The following is a 19,973-nucleotide window of genomic DNA, read 5'->3' on the forward strand; positions in this document are numbered from 1 at the left end:
TTGTAATGTTTTCAAGAATATTTAATTTTTGAAATAGCTGCAAGGGTATATAAACATCGGCTTGCCGATGTTTGCTTCCTTTATTATTTTTTTAATAAATATATATCCCAATTCAACTTTTTTTCTCAAGCAGTTGATTTTTTTAGAGCCTTTGCATGTACACCTTTTAGTTAAAACAATACGTTTCAATTCACAGTATATTTACACTTTTCATAAAATATATAGAAGGCGGCTTCAGACACTCTTCCGGTGCTTTTCGTCACCACGTGCACTGCCATCTACGACGCTTAAACATTTTTTTATTCGGTGTTAATACAATTTTCGGCTTATTAGAAGAGACGCATGCTTCAGAACACAAAATTAATTTACAGACTCTGTCAAAACTTTGATCACTTGGAGTCGACCCGAATGCGATTTCGAACGAAAATAGAAAAGACCACCTAGTTGATCAAATTTCGTATATTTTAGAGTCAACCCAGAGTGAATCGAAGGGCAGGGCCGACAGTAAAGAAGCAGCAACACGTGGCTACTGCAAGCCACATGTTGCTCGCTTCGGCCAAAAGGTAAACAACTCGCCTTTTCCGAGGGCCGTGCCACTCGGTATCCACTCGAGAAGTGCCGAGCATGGACGATTCAACGGTAGGGACTGGGGAACCAGCTTCAGCCAACCGATGTTTGAGTGAAAACTGGTCGGAAGCACCGTTCGGCAAAAGCTTTGCGGATACGAAACCGCCTCAGCGACTAGCTGCGCCGTGCCTCGGATGAAATGGCTGATATTGCGGCTAGTGATTCTGCCGTTAGTTGTTGTGCTGGCGTGTACGAGTACGGTTCTCGTGCGCGCATACGGCAGCGCTCCTTCAGCGTTAAATCAAAGACAGATTTCAAAATTCAAGCGGTTTTAAAAATTATGTTTGAGTGTTTTTTGTATGTGTTTTGTTCATTGCTACGTGCTGTGCTTTTTGAGTTCTGCAACTTTTGTTTATGTCTGGAGACTAAACTTGTGAAGGTCAACGCGTCGCCTCGATCGGTCTCAAATTTAAGTGTTTCGTAATAAGGCCAAGAGACCAATAGCTGCGAATTTCATTTTAATTGTATTTTGTCAAGGCTTCAAGTGAAATTAGTTAAAAATCCCTTTAAAGTTTGCGATAAAGGCATTCGAGTGTAACAGTACGTATATGGGTCTTGATTATGATTAGCTCTTGCATCGATGTTCCATTAAAAGATTAAAGTCACCAGCAAAATGCAGCTACGTCTTTATCCATTTGATTTAAATAAGTGGTATCCATTTTTTTTGTGTGAAATGCGATCAAGTACACCATGAAGATCAAGTGGCACCGCTCGCCTTGGTGTCACGTTCGGAACACAAAGATAACGTTTCAAACTCAAATACTGCCTTTTTGGTAATTTTTTTCACGTATGGCCCAAAAAGATCTGGAGCAGTGCCAATTACAAGCCGTTTGAAAGGCTTGTATTAGTTTGTTCCCACATGATTGCAAAAAGTTAAGAATTACTGCCTTACGCCACATACGCATGATTGGAATAAAAATGTCCTACAGGCGGCAACAAGGACATAACAATATCCATACGAGTACAGCAATGAAAAGACAACAAGTGTTGTCTGCTGGCGTAGCCGCTGCTGTTGCCAAAGCGGACGAAACGCCATTAAATGTGGCAACTACAACCTTTCGCACAAAACACAACATGAAATTGTTGCAAAATATGGAACTGCTGTGTTTGAGTTGGAAGGAGAAGTGTTATGCCAAGCCACGACTTCGACTGGGACTACAACTCAGTGTGCAGAACGAGGATTTAGGTCCGGGTCCGAGTCCCTTGCCAGGAACGTGCCGCAGCACAGCCTGCTCAACCCCACGTTGCTAGTTGGTAACAAAACCCATTTGGCCCAAACCACATATACATATGGGTCTTCGGCCATGTCTACGCCCGTGTCTGCTTCCGTCGTGTGTCTGTCTTCGTTGATAGCTTAATAGCAAGACAATGCAATACTTTCGGTTTACGAGTTCATTTCTATAAATGGGTGAAATCAAGAGCGCCGTCTAGATGGGCACCTGATTCTATTCTTGGCATCCGATCCACCTCCGTCTGTGTTTTTGCAACTGCGGTTGCGAAATCGGTCAGTGCCTGCCTTGACATAAGCCCATTCCGCTTTAAACTACTTACGGCAGAAAACTATTATTCACGAATGCGCAATGAGCGTGAGATGTCCATGGGCAGCAGGAGGCCAGTTGCCAGTTGGGCCATATCAACCACGATCGGTTGGGTTGATCCTTATACCGAGTTAAACGAACGTCCGCAAAACTTACGTGCTCCTGAACACATCCGGCATACGCACGGCGAAGGCAGTAATTTACCATGAACATCACACAATGTAAACGGAAAATCTGCAGCCAACATATGCATGGATGTAACAGAAGTCGTAATAAAAACGTGGGGCAGCAATAGCAAAATTAAGTGAGCGGCAACTGTATGGGCAACTTTACTATAACGTGCGGAACGTGCTGCTTGTGCCCAGCGGGGTTGATATTTCACTACGTTTCTACCCGTCGACTCCCGATCCCGGCGTCATATGGTGCGTGCTTTCGCTCACCGTCTGTCTGCAGACACTAAATCACCTTCAGCTTCCTTGAACGGTTCTCAGAGATTCTTGGAAACTGGCCGAATTTTCAGATTGTTGGGGAGAGGCTGGTTGAAAATGGCTACATCTGCTGCTCTCTTCCCTGATTTGTACGGCGGTGGGTCTGCACTAAAAGCGTTTCCAAAAAAAAAATATATATATATATCAGACTGTGTAAGTTTTTACCGATAACTGCTTATCTGCTGGGACTTTGCTATTTACTAAGATGTTGGGGCAGGATTGAAAACATTTAATGCCTCTACGGCTGTGTTAATCCTTCTCTTTTTTACATTTAGTCGAAAACCCCAAATATTCCCTTTTGCTTTTCCGTGCGCTTTGTAGTTTGCAGTTTAAATTAATTCCATTTAACTGACAAATACTACCGCCCACCCTCCCCTCCGCTAACTGCCGCTGGGGGCTTTTGGTGTTGCCCAACAGCTGCCCTACGGATTTGGTGTGGAAAAAAGTCGGCAAATGCACCTCAAATTTGTTTTGTTTTTTTTCGAAATTGACCGCTCTTGTGCAAATTACAATCCCTTAACATAAATTGCCTAAATTATTCACTGAGAACCCTTCCCTGTTCTCAGTTTTTTGTTCTATGCTCCTCGCCACTTAGAATGCACTGAGATGGAACGTAAACAATTGAAGTAATTACCGACGCAGACTGTATAAATATTATGATAAAAATAAACAAAATTCGGTCCGTGCTGACGGAGAAGACGGAGAGCACTTTGGGAGTGTGTATGTATGCTCACGAGCAAAAGGCAAGAGGTGAGGTGACCAGAACAGAATAGATCTTAATAAATACTTACGGGCAATTACTCACAACACATGTAAAAACTGTTCTACATTCTAACATTCAACATTCGAACATCGAAATAGACTTTGAAAAAAAGTTGGACTAATACATAATTCGTACCAAGGCGTACCACACACAATTTTGTAGTAAACACAAGAAAAGAAGATATCGAAAAAATGTAAGATCCGATGTGTTTTAAAAAAACCAAGTTATGTCGATTTTCAGCAACATGTGAGGTATAGTATAGATAAAAGAGCGAACATGGCTAGATCGACTCGCCGGGTCGTAAATGTCTCCTTTACTGCATTGCAAACTTTTCACAAAATTATGCTTTCCTCTGCCAGGGTATAGTAAGATACTGAACCAAAAATATCTATTCATTTATTTATACATTTTTGTTGAGCGCACACAAAATGTATCAAACTGTTCAAGCCGTTGGTTTTCGAGATAATTAAGAAGCGACGTGTCGCGATGGACGCCATAAATCTTAATTAGAGACACGGTTCAGAACTCGCGAGCATTGTTGATCGACCTGGTCAGTCGGAGAACCCGAATTTACTTTACCATTACCTTTTCATTTGGTATTCTACTTAACCCTTTAAAGTAGCAAAGGCAACACGAAACAATCACATTTACCAATTATCTTTAACATCAGATTGGCTGGAAAATAATTATTTTGCTACTCTAGAACTACCTATTTATTTATTTATAAGTATCATGAGCAAAAAGTCTATAATATATTCATTTACAACTTTTTATTTTATTTATTATTTTTTCCTTTGGAAGTATGCTTTAATAAATACTCCGAACCCACCCTGTCGTCAGTTTCATAGCTGTTGCATGTAAATTCGCCCACGCAGCACACATATTCCCCAGCATTTCGTAAATGTAGCTGCAGGCATGCATAATTGAATGACTCCACGTGTGAAGTCGTCAAAAGCTGACGTCACTAAAGTCATCAATTGGTGCATTTGTAGTAACAGTTGCAACCGGAGCTGAAGCTGCAGGTGGAGGTGAGGCGAAGATGGATGCGTGATGCTATTAATGAAGGGTAACTGCAGCAGCCTACTGCATATTTAAATGCAGCATATTTAAATGTTGCAGTTCGTTCCGACAAACGAGGACTCCATAAAGGAGCGGCAACACTTAACTATTGCTGGCCAGACTTATGGTTACCCATGCGAAGGCTCCCAAATACATAGGGACATCAGCTCAATTTGGCACACACAATACGAGGGTCGAAAGTGGCTCTCAAAATTATTCACTGCACCTTTATTGAAACTACGAATTTTGTTACAATTGGTTTCTTTGCAGAATAAAGAAAACCAGACAATCATGAACGCCTCATGCAGCTACTAGCTGCAGTGCAGTAGATGAGCAATGTTGGCTGCTGACAGTAGTGAGATCAGTGACTTCGGGCCAACCTCGCGGCCACTGCAAGCCAGCTCCGCTGAGAACAGCAGACACCGATTAACGGTTGGTACTACGGCCAAGCGACCCCCTAAAACCAGCCACCGTTCTGGCCCAATGACAGCCAGCAGCACCGGCGGAGCAAGCGGCAACGGAAACGGTAGCAGTGGCTCCGCAAGCGGCTGTGGCGCTCCAAATGCCCTATCCTCGGCTAAGGGAGGAGGTACCATGACGACTGTGACAGCGACGACGGTCAAGGCAACGGTCAGCCACGGCCAAATTCATGGGCGAAACGACAGAGGGGGTCGCAGCGCCGCACCTGGGGGCTCCAACGTAGACGGATTTGTCGGGGGGATCGAGATTTATTTAGGCCTCATTGGATGGCGAAAGAAGTGCCTGTACACTCTGCTATTGCTGCTAATGCTGCTTATTATCACAAACCTCGTGCTTACCCTCTGGATTCTCAAAGTGATGGAGTTCTCCACGGTAATTGCGTCATATACTCCGTCCCCCCGTCCCAGATTGACCCCACTAACTATTCGCTTACCGCTTTTAGGAGGGCATGGGTCAGCTTAAAATCGTACCCGGTGGCATACAGTTGTCGGGACAAGCAATAATTATGGACATGCTGCGCGCATCGACAATCCGTTCGCGTCACGGTCAACCCATCTCGATAGGTGAGTGTGAAATGCGTTACCGAGGGCGATTAGTTGCGAACAAACACCGTCATACAGGCAGCCACCACCCCATTCAGCATTGCGCCTTCCCTTACTATCCCCACCATGGGGTCTACTCAGTGCGACGCCCGCGAGTATTGCATATCATAAATTTTTACCATTCACGTTCCCACATTCTACATTTGGTTGGTTTAATCGTGGTCACGCCGGAGCTCAGCATTTCAGGTTTGAGGGACATTAACCAAACGACATTACCACTGTTGAACCTCCTCTGCAAATGTTAAAGTCATGGACGTCGCCGTGCGCTGCCTCCGATGACTGGCTGAATGGCTGGCCGCTTTTACGCAGCCTCTAAAAAGCGTTAGCAGACTCATTTGTTGACTTGTGCTTAAGGGCATGTGTACTGAGCTTACAAATTCATAGATGGTCGGTGCACAGGCAGGTGTTTAGGGACGGCGATGGACAACGACAAATGTGTGCCGTTGCAAGTCAAGACATAAATCAACAGATATCATACATTTTGGCCACGAAGGCGAGCAGGAAAACAGAGGCGCAAAGCGTCGGCAAATGAGATCGGGGCGGCTGCTCCTCCATCTAAAACGGCAGCCGATTGAACAGCAACCAAGATGTACAATTACAGATAAACCATATGAAACCACGACCAAAGAAGACTGATGCGATTTCCAAGGAACCTTCGTCCATTGTCGCCAGGAAAATACTATCAAAAAGGAAAGCAGGAACAGCACCGCAAGAAGCAGAGCATTTCCCGCAGCGATAAGCAGCCACAGAAACACGCGCGGAAGCTGGGACCGTGAGTGTGACGGAGAAGTTGGTGCGATGGGCGACGGATCCTGACCGAGAGGGTGAGTCGGTGGAGGGTCATGGCGGAGGACAGCCCAACCAGGTGACAGCGATGGTTGATAGTTGATAGCCAAGAGCGATGGTTTCGTCCGCGGCGCGGTGCACTGGGCTGAGACAATAGCGGAGAGAGGAGCCAAAGGTTTGATTTTCGTTTCCGCCGTCTTGTTATGTCCTATCTTTAAGAGGAACCCACTTCTATCTGCATAATCGTGTGTGGCGACTGCTTGGCGGTGTGTGTTTACTAATTTATATTGCAATTACTGCTGAAATTATCCGCATTTGTTATACTATCATTTGGATTAATTTTCCCTTACCCTTACCTCTATAAAACAATCCTCCGTAAATATCTATCTCATTTATGTCGCATCTCTTCTTCCGTTTCCATTTCTCCGACTTTCGTGCGACTCCACGGCCCATCGTCGCCATCATCAACAGAATCATCACGTAATTTTTCAATCAATACACGTGACCCGAATGGTATGATTGAGAATCATTTATTTCTGGGACACGATAAGTTCGAGTGCCTGTCTGCGGGATTTCGCATAAACGACACCAACGGTCGCAGCCTTTTTTCCGTAAACCGAAATGAAGTCACAATCGGAGCGCACGCCCTGCGGATCGACGGCGAAGGTGGCGCCGTATTTCGGGAGTCCGTGCAGACGCCGCATGTGCGCGCCGAGCCAGGTCGGGAGTTGAGGTAAGTGCAGAGCCACGTCCATAGCCAGAGGTCCAGACCCTGAAAACCGAGGACTGCGATTTGGCCCAAACGATCTACCGTTGAAGAGGCAAGGAACGGAAAACATGCCAGTGCCAAGTCCATGACCAATTAAAGTAAATGAAATCGAAAGCCAATCTACTGCAGCCACTCGCAGTCCGGTGTTGAAATTCAATGAATGCAATAAATTACCAGGAATTCGTAGCAGAGCAGCGACGGGCATGGTATACTGTGGTCGCATATTAGTCGTTCTTCGGTTGGGGAAATCTGAGAAATAAAAAATTAAAAGCAAACACTCAGTTGCGTTCGTGCGCCTCTGTCAACGTAACCTTTGCGGTATTCAAAACAACAGTCAGACTACCGACAGTCTTCCACATCGCCCACAAACAACAGTCAAGTGTGGGACAGGTGGTGGCCTGGTGGTGCACTGCACCCTTACCTGCATCGCCATCAACACCCACCAACCTTTTCATAAGGTGTCGGTATTCAGCTCACTGAGCGCGGGCTTGGGAAGTGCAAATATTTATACACATTTGTCAGAATGTACACAAGCGATGGCAGTGAATTAAAAAGCGCTAAAGGGGCCAGACCTTTTTCCCGTTTGACTAACGCCGGACGGGAATCGGACTGAGATTGGGGCTTTGACTGGGATTGGGAGGCAGTCATTGCATTATGCGCAAAGGCCCATCCATCGCCCATCTGTACGTGTGAGCGCGTGTGTACGCATAAACCATTAACAGGATCGGCGGCTTGTAATAACATTTTCATTGACAAATTTGGTGATAACTGCCTGTTGGTTCATGAAAATTACAAATTGTCTGGCACCAGATACACACTCGGATATTTCAGTTAACGAGCTGGTCGGCGATGCCAACGCGTAGTCATATCAGCAATTTAATTTAAATTTGAATTGTTCTTTGGGCATTATTCAGCGGTCCATTGGCGACACCCACGCAATTGAGTGACTTTCCGTTTCATTAGGCTGACGATCGGGGAAAACGGCTTCGTAACCATGTTCAATCTCTGAGACTCTGGTCATCCACCTCCTGCTGACTCCTCTGGGACTGGGCAAACGCTGTTCCCATTAACTTAGTAAGGCGGCGTCGCAAAGCTTGTGTCCTGATTTAATTACAGACTCGAATCCCCCACTCGCCAATTGGAGATGACGGCGGCCAAGGACATCAACTTGCAATCCCGGGCAGGAGGAATAGAAGTTGTGGCCCTGGAAGACGTCAAGTTCCGAGCCCTCGATGGGAGCGTAAGTATGATTTTTTGAAAGGCAAATTGGTGTAGTAGTAGGCACAGCAAAGGGCTTACTTCAAAATCACTTGCCCTTTTATGTGCTTTTATCGATGCAGCTGCGTTTGGAATCCTCGAAGATACTTATGCCCAACCTGCGAACGGCCCAGCCTCCCATCCTGGGCAACGCCCAGAGTCGGGACCATATGCACCGAGTCTTCCAACTCTGCGCGTGCTCGAACGGCAAGCTTTTTTTGGCAGCGTCGCATTCGATATGTGCGGGCGATGACTCTACCGTCTGCAGATGATTGCAAGACAGCACGCGCTGGCAGTCCACGTCCACGTTCAATAGCGATGCCCGAAATGAAGGCGGTTTGGATACAGAGTAGGCTACCGGACAACCAGTATACAAGTATGCGGTTCAAGGCAATGAAGAGGACAGATCGCTCACTGCTCATTACCATAACTTTAGCTGTATGCACAGAAATCATGTTAAATTATTCATATGCTAACTGTAACATAGAGTGGTATACCTAACTAGTAGAAAAAACTTAAAAAAATATGATTAATCATGCATACGCGTATATCTGCATCCATAATCGTTTATACCGAAATTTAAAGAACAAAATCAAGAGCTTCTTAGACATTTGGATGTTGTGTATACTAGTACAGATGGCAATTCAGAGGCATAGGCATGTCCTATATAGATACATACTATATCAAGAAAGTAAATATTGACGGAGTATACATTACAGAAAATAATAAATTTATAATCAAGCATAGGCTACCACCAAAGGGCAGTCTCGTAATAAATATATTAACATTGTCGTTATTGCGACGTAAAATCCTTTAAAATAAAATGGTATAGACTCCCAGGTTTACTGTATTTACCCCTGTGAATGTGTGCCTACCCAATTGGGATCGGTTTTAAAGGATCGGTTCAGAATACAAATTTTTTTTTATGTTAGAAATCGCTCCAAATTTTTTCCAAACATAAGTCGTCACATATATCAGTTAAAATATTTCCAAATATGCGCAGTTTGCATACCCTTGCGGAGGGTATTATTATTTTCGTCAAAAGTTTGCAGCGCGGTGGTCACTTTTCATTTTCCATATTTTACTTTTTTCATAATTCATATTCTTAATCAGCCTAGTCGACTTTCTGCTGTCATACCTATTGCTAGATCTGCTTAAAATCTAAAGGCTTAACTTTTGCAGTTACATTTTACGAAGATCTAGTTTTGAAAACTCAGCTTTTTGTCTAATGTTTTGTTTTTTATTCCATTTCCGGACCTATACCTTTTGGACGAAAATCGAATGACTAATTCTTATAGCTGTTATATTTGTGTCATACTGGCCGTATGCATTTTACTAGCGTAATGCAAAAACCTTTAACACGAAATATATCAAATCGTTTATTACGTCTACACCGATTTTGTTAAAAAGTCTTTGTGATCAGACGAATATATTCTATAGATGCAAGAGGAAACGATCGTGTTAAATTTTTAATGAAATATGCAAATGTTTTTTTTTTATTTCTTATATGATGGTTGCACATTAATTCAAATCCACCTCTTGAGTTGACTATATTATATATCTGTCTTATGTATATTCGCATAGTTTTTATTTTTAATAATCCTCCTTTTTATCAAATCAAAAACTTTAACCATGGAGGATTATGATTGATTAACAAAAACCCAGAACCATTTACACAAAGCAGTCCAAAGATATTGCAAATGTGTTTTTTTTATGTCTTATATGATGGTTGCACATTAATTCGAATCCACCTCTTGAGTTGACTATATTATATATCTGTCTAATGTATATTCGCATAGTTTTTATTTTTAATAATCCTCCTTTTTATCAAACCAAAAACTTTAACCATGGAGGACTATGATTGATTAACATAAACACAGAACCATTTACACAAAGCAGTCCAAAGATATTGTACATAAACTGTGCATCATACTGAAATACAAATTGACTCGGCCGTAATCCTAACTGTATTCATGTAGATAATCTTGCAACGACTATTATTATTTAGAAAATGTTTGTATGATAATTATGATCAGATGCATCATGCTGGCATTAGGCACAATACGAAGACAATGAAATATCATCCAATGAATCATAAGAGCTATTTATATCTAATCGTATACCTATGTACCATTACAGGTACACATATGAAAACAAATACGAATACCTGTATAATTATGCACAAAAAAATAAATATGAGTAAATGAGTTTGAACATGGATATGGATATAAATACATATATTAATACAGTTGAATATGAAATTGTCGTTGGATTTTTCAAGTGCGGGAGCACTGATACGTATATATTAATATTAATGTATCAGCGTTTTCAAACTTGAATAAATAAATATATATAAATAATCAAATGTATTTGTATCTGTATCTATGTTAGTAAATAGCAAATGCTTTGAAAAAGGCAATAATATTAATTTGTTGTTAATTTTTTTAAGGACGGATAGGAAATATAAAGTTTATGTATAAAGTGTGGAGTGGAGGTACGAAATCTTTATATATCATATATTGTAATACTGAAAGTACAGAAAGATAAATACATGCGTAAACAACAATTAAACAATTAATGTTTTTTAAAAAAGAAAATTCTGAAAACAAATGCCAGGATATGGAGTTCTAAAAGCGGAAAAACAACAACTTCTGTCCCTGCAATTGGTTGGACATACGGATTTTTAATTCGACGGCTAGGATTGTGCGCACTTTTTACAGCAAAGCGCTCAAACGAGGACTCAAGCCGAGTGCTCGTTGGTTAACGCCTTCTAGCACCACTTAAATTGAACCGTAGAACGTTTGAAGTGTTTTGTGGGTGCGTCTAAGCGACGCCGACGATGGCTGTGTGACGATGACGGGACTTCAACGGCATCGCAAACGCGGACTCAGACATAGGCCCTGCATGGCCAGCCGGGACAAGTGATGAGGTCGTGGTTTTGTCTTCGTCCTTACGGTCGTGGTAGTCGTCGTTGTGGGAGTTTCCGACCAAACGTACGACGGCACACGATGACTCCTCGGGCGGCTAAATTGAGTTATTCTTTCATCCAAGGACTGCTTTGAGCTGAAAACGAGCTTGCCAAGCGCTGCCAGGAAGCTTTGTGAGCAGTGAAAGTTACCTCGCGCGCTTGCCAATTCAATTTAAAAGCTTCTGTAGCCGCAACTTCACGGACTGGATCCAAGTGCAGACGCATCGTTGGCCTTTGCCTCAATGGACTTGCCATCGTCAATTGCTCATGCATCATTTATGGCCTGCTCAGCAGCCAACAGATTGAATACGCCAGCTGAACCCTTTAAATTGGCCTGCGGTGCATTGTGATGGGATGGGTTCAAGTTTAGTCACCGAGCTCCCCATTTTGTCCGCTCTGCGGCAGATTCATCCTATCCGACAAGCAGGTATCTGGAGTTTGGACAATGCAGTGGGTATGGAGGGAGGCGATGGCATACCTGACGTTTTATTTAGTATTCTATTAATATTCTAATAGGCGCTTTTGTACTTTTCCCTCCTCATTGGCGCGGTTTGCTAACGCTTTCGTTCTTTTCGTAATACGGTCCTCACACGTGGGTATGTGTGTGTGTACAAGCAGTAATCACATAAAATTTTGTAATTACCACACTTACAAACTGTTAGCTAGGAAGCAGCTTTCGCGAGCCTTCCATTTTGACACTAGAGTTGCGTTGCGCCCCTTCCCACATGTGCGTTACAGCCTTGAGCACATACATAGTTTAAATTACAATGCAAACTCAACTGCTAAAGTGGTGGTGCTTCGACCTGTCTTAAGTCGTTATAAAATTTAAATGAAAACACCTTGCGGCCCCATATGTGAGTGACTATAAATTCTGCAGGCCACCGTTGCACGAACCCATCCACCTTCCGTCACCCACGTCCTCATCGGCCGTCAACGGCAGAAAGGAAGCTTACTGCCTCCCCCAAGGACGTGTTCTTCCCGTGGGGGAGGGGGTGAGGGAGACGCAACAGTTAGTTAGTTAACGTATTATAAAATGGGTGTAAGCCTGTGCCAAGCTGACAAATTAAGTATGCATGAAAGTGGCAGAGACGCACACTCAGGTAAGAGCTATGTATAAACTTACACTTAAACGCGTGAGAGGGAGTTTCTTTTAGGTTGCAGTTAATAGGATTTGGCTGAAGAGTGGAACCAATTTAATTGTTTTATTTGTTTACAAAACCCTAAAGTCATTGTACATACAACGGTGTTGACAGCGAAGCGTTGCGGGACTTAAGTCGGCATGTGTGCACGTTTTTAGGGTGAGTGTGGATGGGTGTGGTTGTATAGGTGTATGGATCTTTGGGTGCATGCCGTAACTGACGTTTAAATCGGCAATTAGGCAAAACTGTGTAATGTTTTAATCGTTAAGGACGTACGTGGCAAGGCCACCCAGAAAGCCCCCCCCACCCCTTTTCCGCCACTCTTCTTGCAAGGTCGATTTAGGCATTGACCCAGTCTTTGTGGCCACGAGTGGCTGAATCGTTCAGCCGGGCAGCTGCTGACTTGCCCTGATGGTAATTTGTGTAGCAGGTCAAACTTGCACATACACCGACATATGGAACTGAGGTTAACATATTGACGGGTTGTATTGCTCTTCGGAGGCCAGTCTCCACGACTCAGTCAGTGCAGCTCCACCCAAGTATCTTTAAAGAGCATCTTCAGCGTCATCCTTCCCTGGCAGCAACGTACCGTGGCCTCATTCATTTATTAACTTATTAAATTACACACATACTTGCACAGGTTGCCGGGCCACAGCCACATCCCAAGGTGGCTGTCTGGCAGAGGAGACTGCAGCCGGGCGGGGTACATGGTTAATTTATTTGCATGAAAACATATGTACAAAGTTGCAACTTGCAGACTTACGACTATATAGTGAGTGCTCAACTCTCATCTCTTGGATCCCTGTGGCAAGGACGCACTTACTTTACGGCCCTTTGCGCCGTGCGGAGCTTGTAAATGGAGACCAAGAAATAGTCACTGTCGGCATTGGCATTTGCGTCTTATCTCGTCCTTGGTGCCAGACCCGGGTCCAAGCAACTAAACGAATTTATGTCGTAATGAACGTCAGTGGCCGCATATCTCCGTGTCTATCAGCGCTTTATGCACAGTTCAGCACTTCTTTTACTACGATTTCAGCCTTTGGGTTGTACTAGCATATGTGAGTTCGAACGTGTATCCGGCGGGATTTTGATGTTGTTCGTGTTATTTTTATTGCGTTGCGGGCTTGGCAGTTTAAGCAAATTTAAAAGTTATTCAAAGCATTTGAAATGTATTCGTATCTGGGGTTGAGGGCTGGCAGCGGAGATACCAATTCGCTTATAAAGATGTTGCGCATTTGCGCTGGCAGCTTATCGGCAAAAGTTAACAAAATGAAAACAACAAAATTTTTTAGTAATAACCGATGAAGCCAAGCTGAGTTCTATGTTCTCAAGGCGAAATCAAACCAAACCTCATAATTGCATTTGAATTATAAGCTGCTCACTTTGTGCTTAATAGTTTCCCCTTGTTTTAACTTATTCACAATATCCAAACGTTTTCCTTTTCATGACCTTTCCTAGGCAACATTCGCTTAAACACATGCCTTCGACCGGATTTCTCCGAAAATAATTTTCTGGGATACCCTAATTCGGTCAACGTTAAAGAACTTGTTCTTTAATTCTCTTCGCCCCAAAAGAAGAGAGTATCTTTGGTACGGCTTCCCATTGTCCGGGGTAGGAGTTTGTCTTTTTTCGCCCCTTTGCGCGTTTTTTACGAGCTGTTACCGGTCGTGCCCGCGCGAGTGCGTGTTAAGAGGCAATTAAATCCGAATTACATTGCTCCTTTTTTGCAGCCCCGTCAGGTATACCCATGTGTGTATGGGGTTGTTAACATAAGTTCCTTTCAGGAGTTAAGCGGCAGGTGTGCCGAGCACCTCGCTGCCTGGTGCGACTTGGACGCCACTTCCATTTCAAGCCCCAGTTCCAAAACAAGCCCTGGCCCCCAGCAGGAACCGAGTTCATATGCCGATAAGGCTTGAAAAGTTTAAGAAGCTAGTTGCCATTTTGCTGGACTAGCCAGCCGAGTCACTGCTCTCTTTTCATGGGCCAACTGGCTGCACGTGCCAATTAAAGATAAATTTAATTGCCGCTACAGAGTGGAGATTTATGTGTTAAGCATTAACGAAGCAAATCTGATTTATTTATCGGCTGTTTTAACTTAATTGAACACACTCACATACTTGCAGACGATCAAGAATAATCATCAGAATGTCAAAAGCGAAAGACCGCAAAAAAGTTAGCTAAATTGAATTTGGGTTACTTTTCCCGTTCACATTGTGACTGGTCATGCAAAAAAAAAAGTTAACAAATGTATATAGTTGTGCTTCAAGACCAAACTTCACTCTGCAAAAGTTTTATATTCGCCACCCGTGCACTCGGAAACACTTTTGTTTGGAATAAAAAGCTGTTTAGAAGAACTTTCATCTATTATTATTCAGTTATTATAATTTCATTAAGAAGTTTGCAACGCAAACGCAATTAATGAAAATTTTTAATTTTTCGAAACATAGTCATGGTTTATTAATTTAGAATTGCTGTTTAAATTTGGCTCAAATCGGACGACTATATCATATAGCTCCCATGGGAAGAATCAGAACATTACAAAAAAATAAATTTTGGAAAAGTCAAACTTTTATTTTTAATTTTTTTTTTATTTCATTTGGATAATATAATGGTTTAATAGTTCAGAATTACGCTAGTAATTTTATTCAAATTTATTTGCAAAAATCATACTAAAATTGGTTGAAAATTCTTGAAGGTATAATCAAACAAAATAGTAAAAAACGTGATTTTCTTATATTAAAGATACCAGAGCTGATTAACTAAAGGTGCAGAGGGAAACTATGCTCAGAAAAGACTAATTTATCATAATCAAAAGCCAATAATTCTGGCCACTATATATATTATACTGAAAATCAGCAAAGATAGTCCGATCTTAAAATAGCTGCCATAGGAACTATCGAATAGTTGAGCTGCAAATCATCATGGCTTCAATGTTTTTAAACATATTCTGGCCACTATATATATTATACTGAAAATCAGCAAAGATAGTCCGATCTTAAAATAGCTGCCATAGGAACTATCGAATAGTTGAGCTGCAAATCATCATGGCTTCAATGTTTTTAAATATATTCGCAAGTAAATGATAATTTTAATGTTTTTAAGAATATTTAATTTTTGCAATAGTTGCAAGGGTATAGGGACATCGGCTTGCCGAACTTTGCTTCCTTTCTTGTTTATATTATTTTCCCCACCAAATTAATGATACATTCCTTTTGGATACATTTCATGTCCAGGCATCTTTAGCTGCTCTGAATTGAGAAAAGTAGCCGTTTTTGTTGCTTAATAACTTTTGAAAACGATTTCTTACGCATATGGGTTATACATTAATGAATCTCAAGGGCTATATATTAAAAATGTTACAAAAAAAACTGGTGGACCGTTTTTGAAAAGTATGCTTTAAAGTGTTGGAAAAAAATGTTATAATATTAAAACTTTTATATTTAGATAAACTTTGTTAAGGCGGCGTGGCTAGCATTTGAAGAAACATTTTTATCGGTTTGCCATATTTACCATCTGAGAGATGTTATAATCTCCTTGTTTGTTTTAATATGGGCATGTGCTCCAAATTAGCTGTTACTTTTTAAAAAGAATTTATTTGTGTATGATCTCTGATTTTTAGCTATGAGTTATTAAATACATTTTTTTCTATGCAGAGACCACTTTTGCAGACAGTAAGCTGCAATCGTGCACAGTGTAGAAAAGCAACAAAAATTCGTGTTATGAAGGCCTGCTGGGGCGGTAGAAAACGGGTTTACCATATCGCCATCATATCATTACTAAGGCCCAAATAAAGCCATTCCTCCATTTACCTCAAACTACTCCCTGCGGAAAGGGAGTCTGCAAATGGAAGTCAATAGAGGGGGTGGGGCTCCAGTTTGTCGCTGTGTGTTCAGACCCAACATAATCCTTTTGTAAGCGAACATACGCTCTTTAGCTCGATGACCGAGCCTGGCGACTCTGTTCCCGAATCAGAATCAGAATCTGAACTGGTACTGGCTCTGTTTCTGTTTCTGACCTGGGGCGGAGAGGAGGTCACAAAAAGTGTGGCAAGCGGAAATCAAATGAAAAACTCGTGCGTCGCCCCAAAATAGCACAGAAATAGTATAAAACAAAATAAAATAAACTTTTCCGAACGCATTTCTATTGTCAGCGGCACAGTCTTCGCCGTCGTCGTGGCTTTCGGTGGGTGAAAACTTTCCTGGGCCATTGTAGCGGTGTGCGGGTGCCCGCCTTTTGTTTGTTGTTCTCCGGCAGTAAGACCGTTTGTTTTCTTTTCCCCTTTATTACGTATTTCATTTTTTAGCTGTGGCTGTGGCAATGGCAGTGGCAGAAGCAGACGCAGAAACCAAACCGTTCACTTCATTTGCCTACACGAACGAGTCAAGGAGCACTTTATATGGATGGAATGGTGCAGGCGTCGTTACTGCGGCTGTTTCTGGCACAGCGAGGAGGAGCAGGAAAGGGCGAGCTTGCGCCGGCAAAAGGACAAACTTTTGTCGCTTGGTAATGATGGCATTTTGGCATTGCTGCTCCTATCGTTGTTATTGTTGTTTTTAAAGTTTCGTGCACACAAGTTTAAACAAAGCAGCCGCCAGTCCCATAAACAGTCGACAGGCGTTGCGTTCGTTCATGGGTGACTTGTGGGAGGAAAGGTGGGCATCAGCTGCAATCGCAATTGCACCGCGTTACGCTAGTCGTATACTTAATGCTCTAACCGTTTCAGCGGCATTAAGTATACGCCCGCTTGAGGCGAAGAAAGAATCACATCAAGAATAGAATAAAGCGCTTTGTTTGCCCTAACCCGGTAACAATGCCAACCAATTTGGTTGACTTGCCCCAGGTTGTGTGCTTCGGAAACCTACAGCTGGGCGTGGTGCGGAGCTGTTATCACTTAATTGAAAACATAAAACTTGCTGTCATTAGTGTAGCAAACCCATAAGTTCGCCGTAACGGGCTGGCTAATCAGCTTACGCACTGCGCTATAATTTTTCCTTTGCCCCTCGCATTAGCACTGGCAAATGGCAAATTATTTACCACGCAAACGTTAACAGTGACCAACACGTCGGTCAGAAGTTTCATAAAGCTGATCTTATCGAACGCAGGAGCTGTACGCTTCACTAAACACAGTATTCTGGACTGGGGACTTTCGTTCGCCGGGCGCTGGGGACGTGATAAGGGACATGAGCAATGCTTATGGGTGAGCTAGATAACATAATTGTGTCCAATGTTACGGCAAAATTTGCAATTACATAACATCGCTGGGAAAGAGATGGCTAGCAAGCAGGTCATCGGGTAAATTTTGAGCTTCAGCTGCAGATGCTTTGTCTCCAAGTCGCTCTATTTTAGCGTTTGATTAACTCTTTCATCACCGTCTTATCATCAGTGGAAGGAGCATCCGCCATTGGTCGATGACAACTTGACTCATTTTTGAGATGGGACGCAATGAGGCATAATGACGTGGCTGTCGGGTCGCCGTCAAGTCTTAAAATGCGTTTAATTTGTTTTTCAAGAATTCGCACAAAGCGTGCAAAGTTGTTTCATCCCTCTGCTCCTCTCGCCGCTTGACTGCCACAGCCTGAGTGAGGATAGCACTCCGCAAATGCTTCTCCGCTAGCGCCCGGCTATCCCAACAATGATCCTTCTTCCTCGACCCACTTTGGCGCGTTTCTTTTTATGAACTCTTTAGCGTGGCTTGGGCGCGTTATCTCCGATTCCAAGTCAAGTTCGCTGGCACGCTTAATTACCGTCCCCCCGCTGCCCGTTCTCCCAACCATTTCCTTGGATAACCGACAGTCGGAAAATATGCTGTGACGTCATTTAGCTTCAATTAAAATAGCTAAGGATTGCATGAGGATTTTTAATTAAAATTTACTTTGTAAATTATACGTTCAAGGATTTGGTCTATGCGTGCTTCCACATCCTATTCCCCTTTTACGGATGACTGTTTATCGTTTAGAGAGTTTCCATTTGCCAGTTTTGCTATTTTGGACAAAACAAAAATCCCATCGAAAGAGAAATGTCCTATATTCATTCAATCAAGAGGAAGGTCCAGTTAAAGTTTTTTAACCGCTACTAACGGTGCTTTTCGACATTATTTTTGTCACATCGACATCACAGTTAGAAGTTATTTTAGGCCCTGAATAAATTACCTGGCTGGTCAAAATCAAAACAAGGTAACATTAAGAACATATCGGGAAGAGCTTGGGATTCCAACAAACACACATGCAGATGTTTCAAACTTGTTTTATGTGGAGAATAAATTGGTTTTTCCATGGCATACCATTGTCGATGCTGTCATTGTGTTGTAGTACGCTATGTTTTGCTTTTGTTAAGGATGTCGATGCTTATTTGCCAAACGAATTTACAGGCAAAAATGTCTGTTTATTTGCATATGTTGACCATAAATAAATAATTTCCGTTAACCGATACAATTTATGCATATTTCAATATAATTTTATTGCAAATTAAATCGGTGGCCAATTGCAACAATTAATCGCTAACTAGTCCCCCCGTTTGCTCTGTCTGTTCCTTGGCATCACGACGTGGTTTCTTCTGACTGAGGATTAAGACCAAAAAGGTTGCGGTCTTGGATCACATGAGATGTTAGAAATCGACTTGACTTCCCCAACCCAAGTCGTATCCGTTCGACCAACAGCTTGTTGTATCAATTGACAGCGAATAAAAATGTCAGTTGGTTAGCAAACATGAGGGTGAATATACAAGGGCCATGCGAGCAGAGCATTTAAGTGTCCAATTTTTAGAACCCACAAACAAGACAACACGAGGAAGACAAACAACACAAAACAGAAACACAAATGCCAATCGAATCCAGACCTAGCAATCTAAGCCGTACAGCTCGGAAACACGCAAACAAAACGGAAGAAAAAGAGCTTGACAGCACGCTGAAGGAATATAATAATGATGTTGGCAGCGGCAGCAGGACTGGGTACTGGGTCACAGTCACAATCGAACACCGAGCAGCCAAAGGTCGCCCATCGACAGACAGCCACTTACTTGAGCTAGATCACGCTGGAGTAAAGGGGCCCAGGGCCCAGGGCCGGGGGCCGGAATCCGGACTCCGGAGTTGGGCTCCACGATGCCGAGAACGGTGTGCGTATATTGAAACGTATGAGCATATTATCTACGTGTTTACATCCCAATTTGATTTCCCGATGATTGCCCTAGTCTCCCTCTCCGCCTTCCTTTTTGTTTTGTCTTGAAAGATTTGTTGGCAATTTCTTTAGCCCGTTCACAGCTCAATACGCATACAACGCCACCCGGTCTACGGAGACCGTAGACAGTGGTGTTAGGTTTGGCTTATTTCGATTTCCGTTCGACAGCGCAGGATATCCTGCGAGCTTAGTCACTTACCGCCAAGTCTCAGGGACAGACATCCCAACTGCGTTCCATTTATATTTCCTTGCAGAAGGTATTATAATTTCAGTCAAAAGTTTGCAACGCAGTGAAGGAGAGATTTTCAACCATATAAAGTATTAA

General features: G+C 42.7%; 1 protein-coding gene and 1 long non-coding RNA gene across 2 annotated transcripts; one reads left to right on the forward strand and one right to left on the reverse strand.

Moving 5' to 3' along the window:
• The first annotated feature begins 742 nt into the window (after positions 1 to 742).
• Positions 743 to 10,949, forward strand: LOC128265180 (delta-sarcoglycan). Its single transcript, XM_053001034.1, has 6 exons — positions 743 to 1,167; positions 4,746 to 5,327; positions 5,398 to 5,518; positions 6,815 to 7,076; positions 8,229 to 8,352; positions 8,453 to 10,949. Exons 2-6 carry the CDS (start codon positions 4,812 to 4,814, stop codon positions 8,639 to 8,641), a joined length of 1,212 nt encoding a protein of 403 aa, XP_052856994.1. The 5' UTR covers positions 743 to 1,167; positions 4,746 to 4,811; the 3' UTR covers positions 8,642 to 10,949.
• Positions 10,950 to 12,815: 1,866 nt separating this feature from the next.
• LOC128265181 (uncharacterized) lies at positions 12,816 to 13,787 on the reverse strand. Its single transcript, XR_008268814.1, has 3 exons — positions 13,240 to 13,787; positions 13,109 to 13,164; positions 12,816 to 13,050 (listed from the first exon to the last, which is right to left on the reverse strand). It is a non-coding gene; the product is annotated as an uncharacterized LOC128265181 (long non-coding RNA).
• Positions 13,788 to 19,973: the final 6,186 nt, after the last annotated feature.

Source organism: Drosophila gunungcola, unplaced genomic scaffold (genome assembly GCF_025200985.1).
Source record: "Drosophila gunungcola strain Sukarami unplaced genomic scaffold, Dgunungcola_SK_2 000099F, whole genome shotgun sequence".
Classification (NCBI taxonomy): Eukaryota; Metazoa; Arthropoda; class Insecta; order Diptera; family Drosophilidae; genus Drosophila; species Drosophila gunungcola.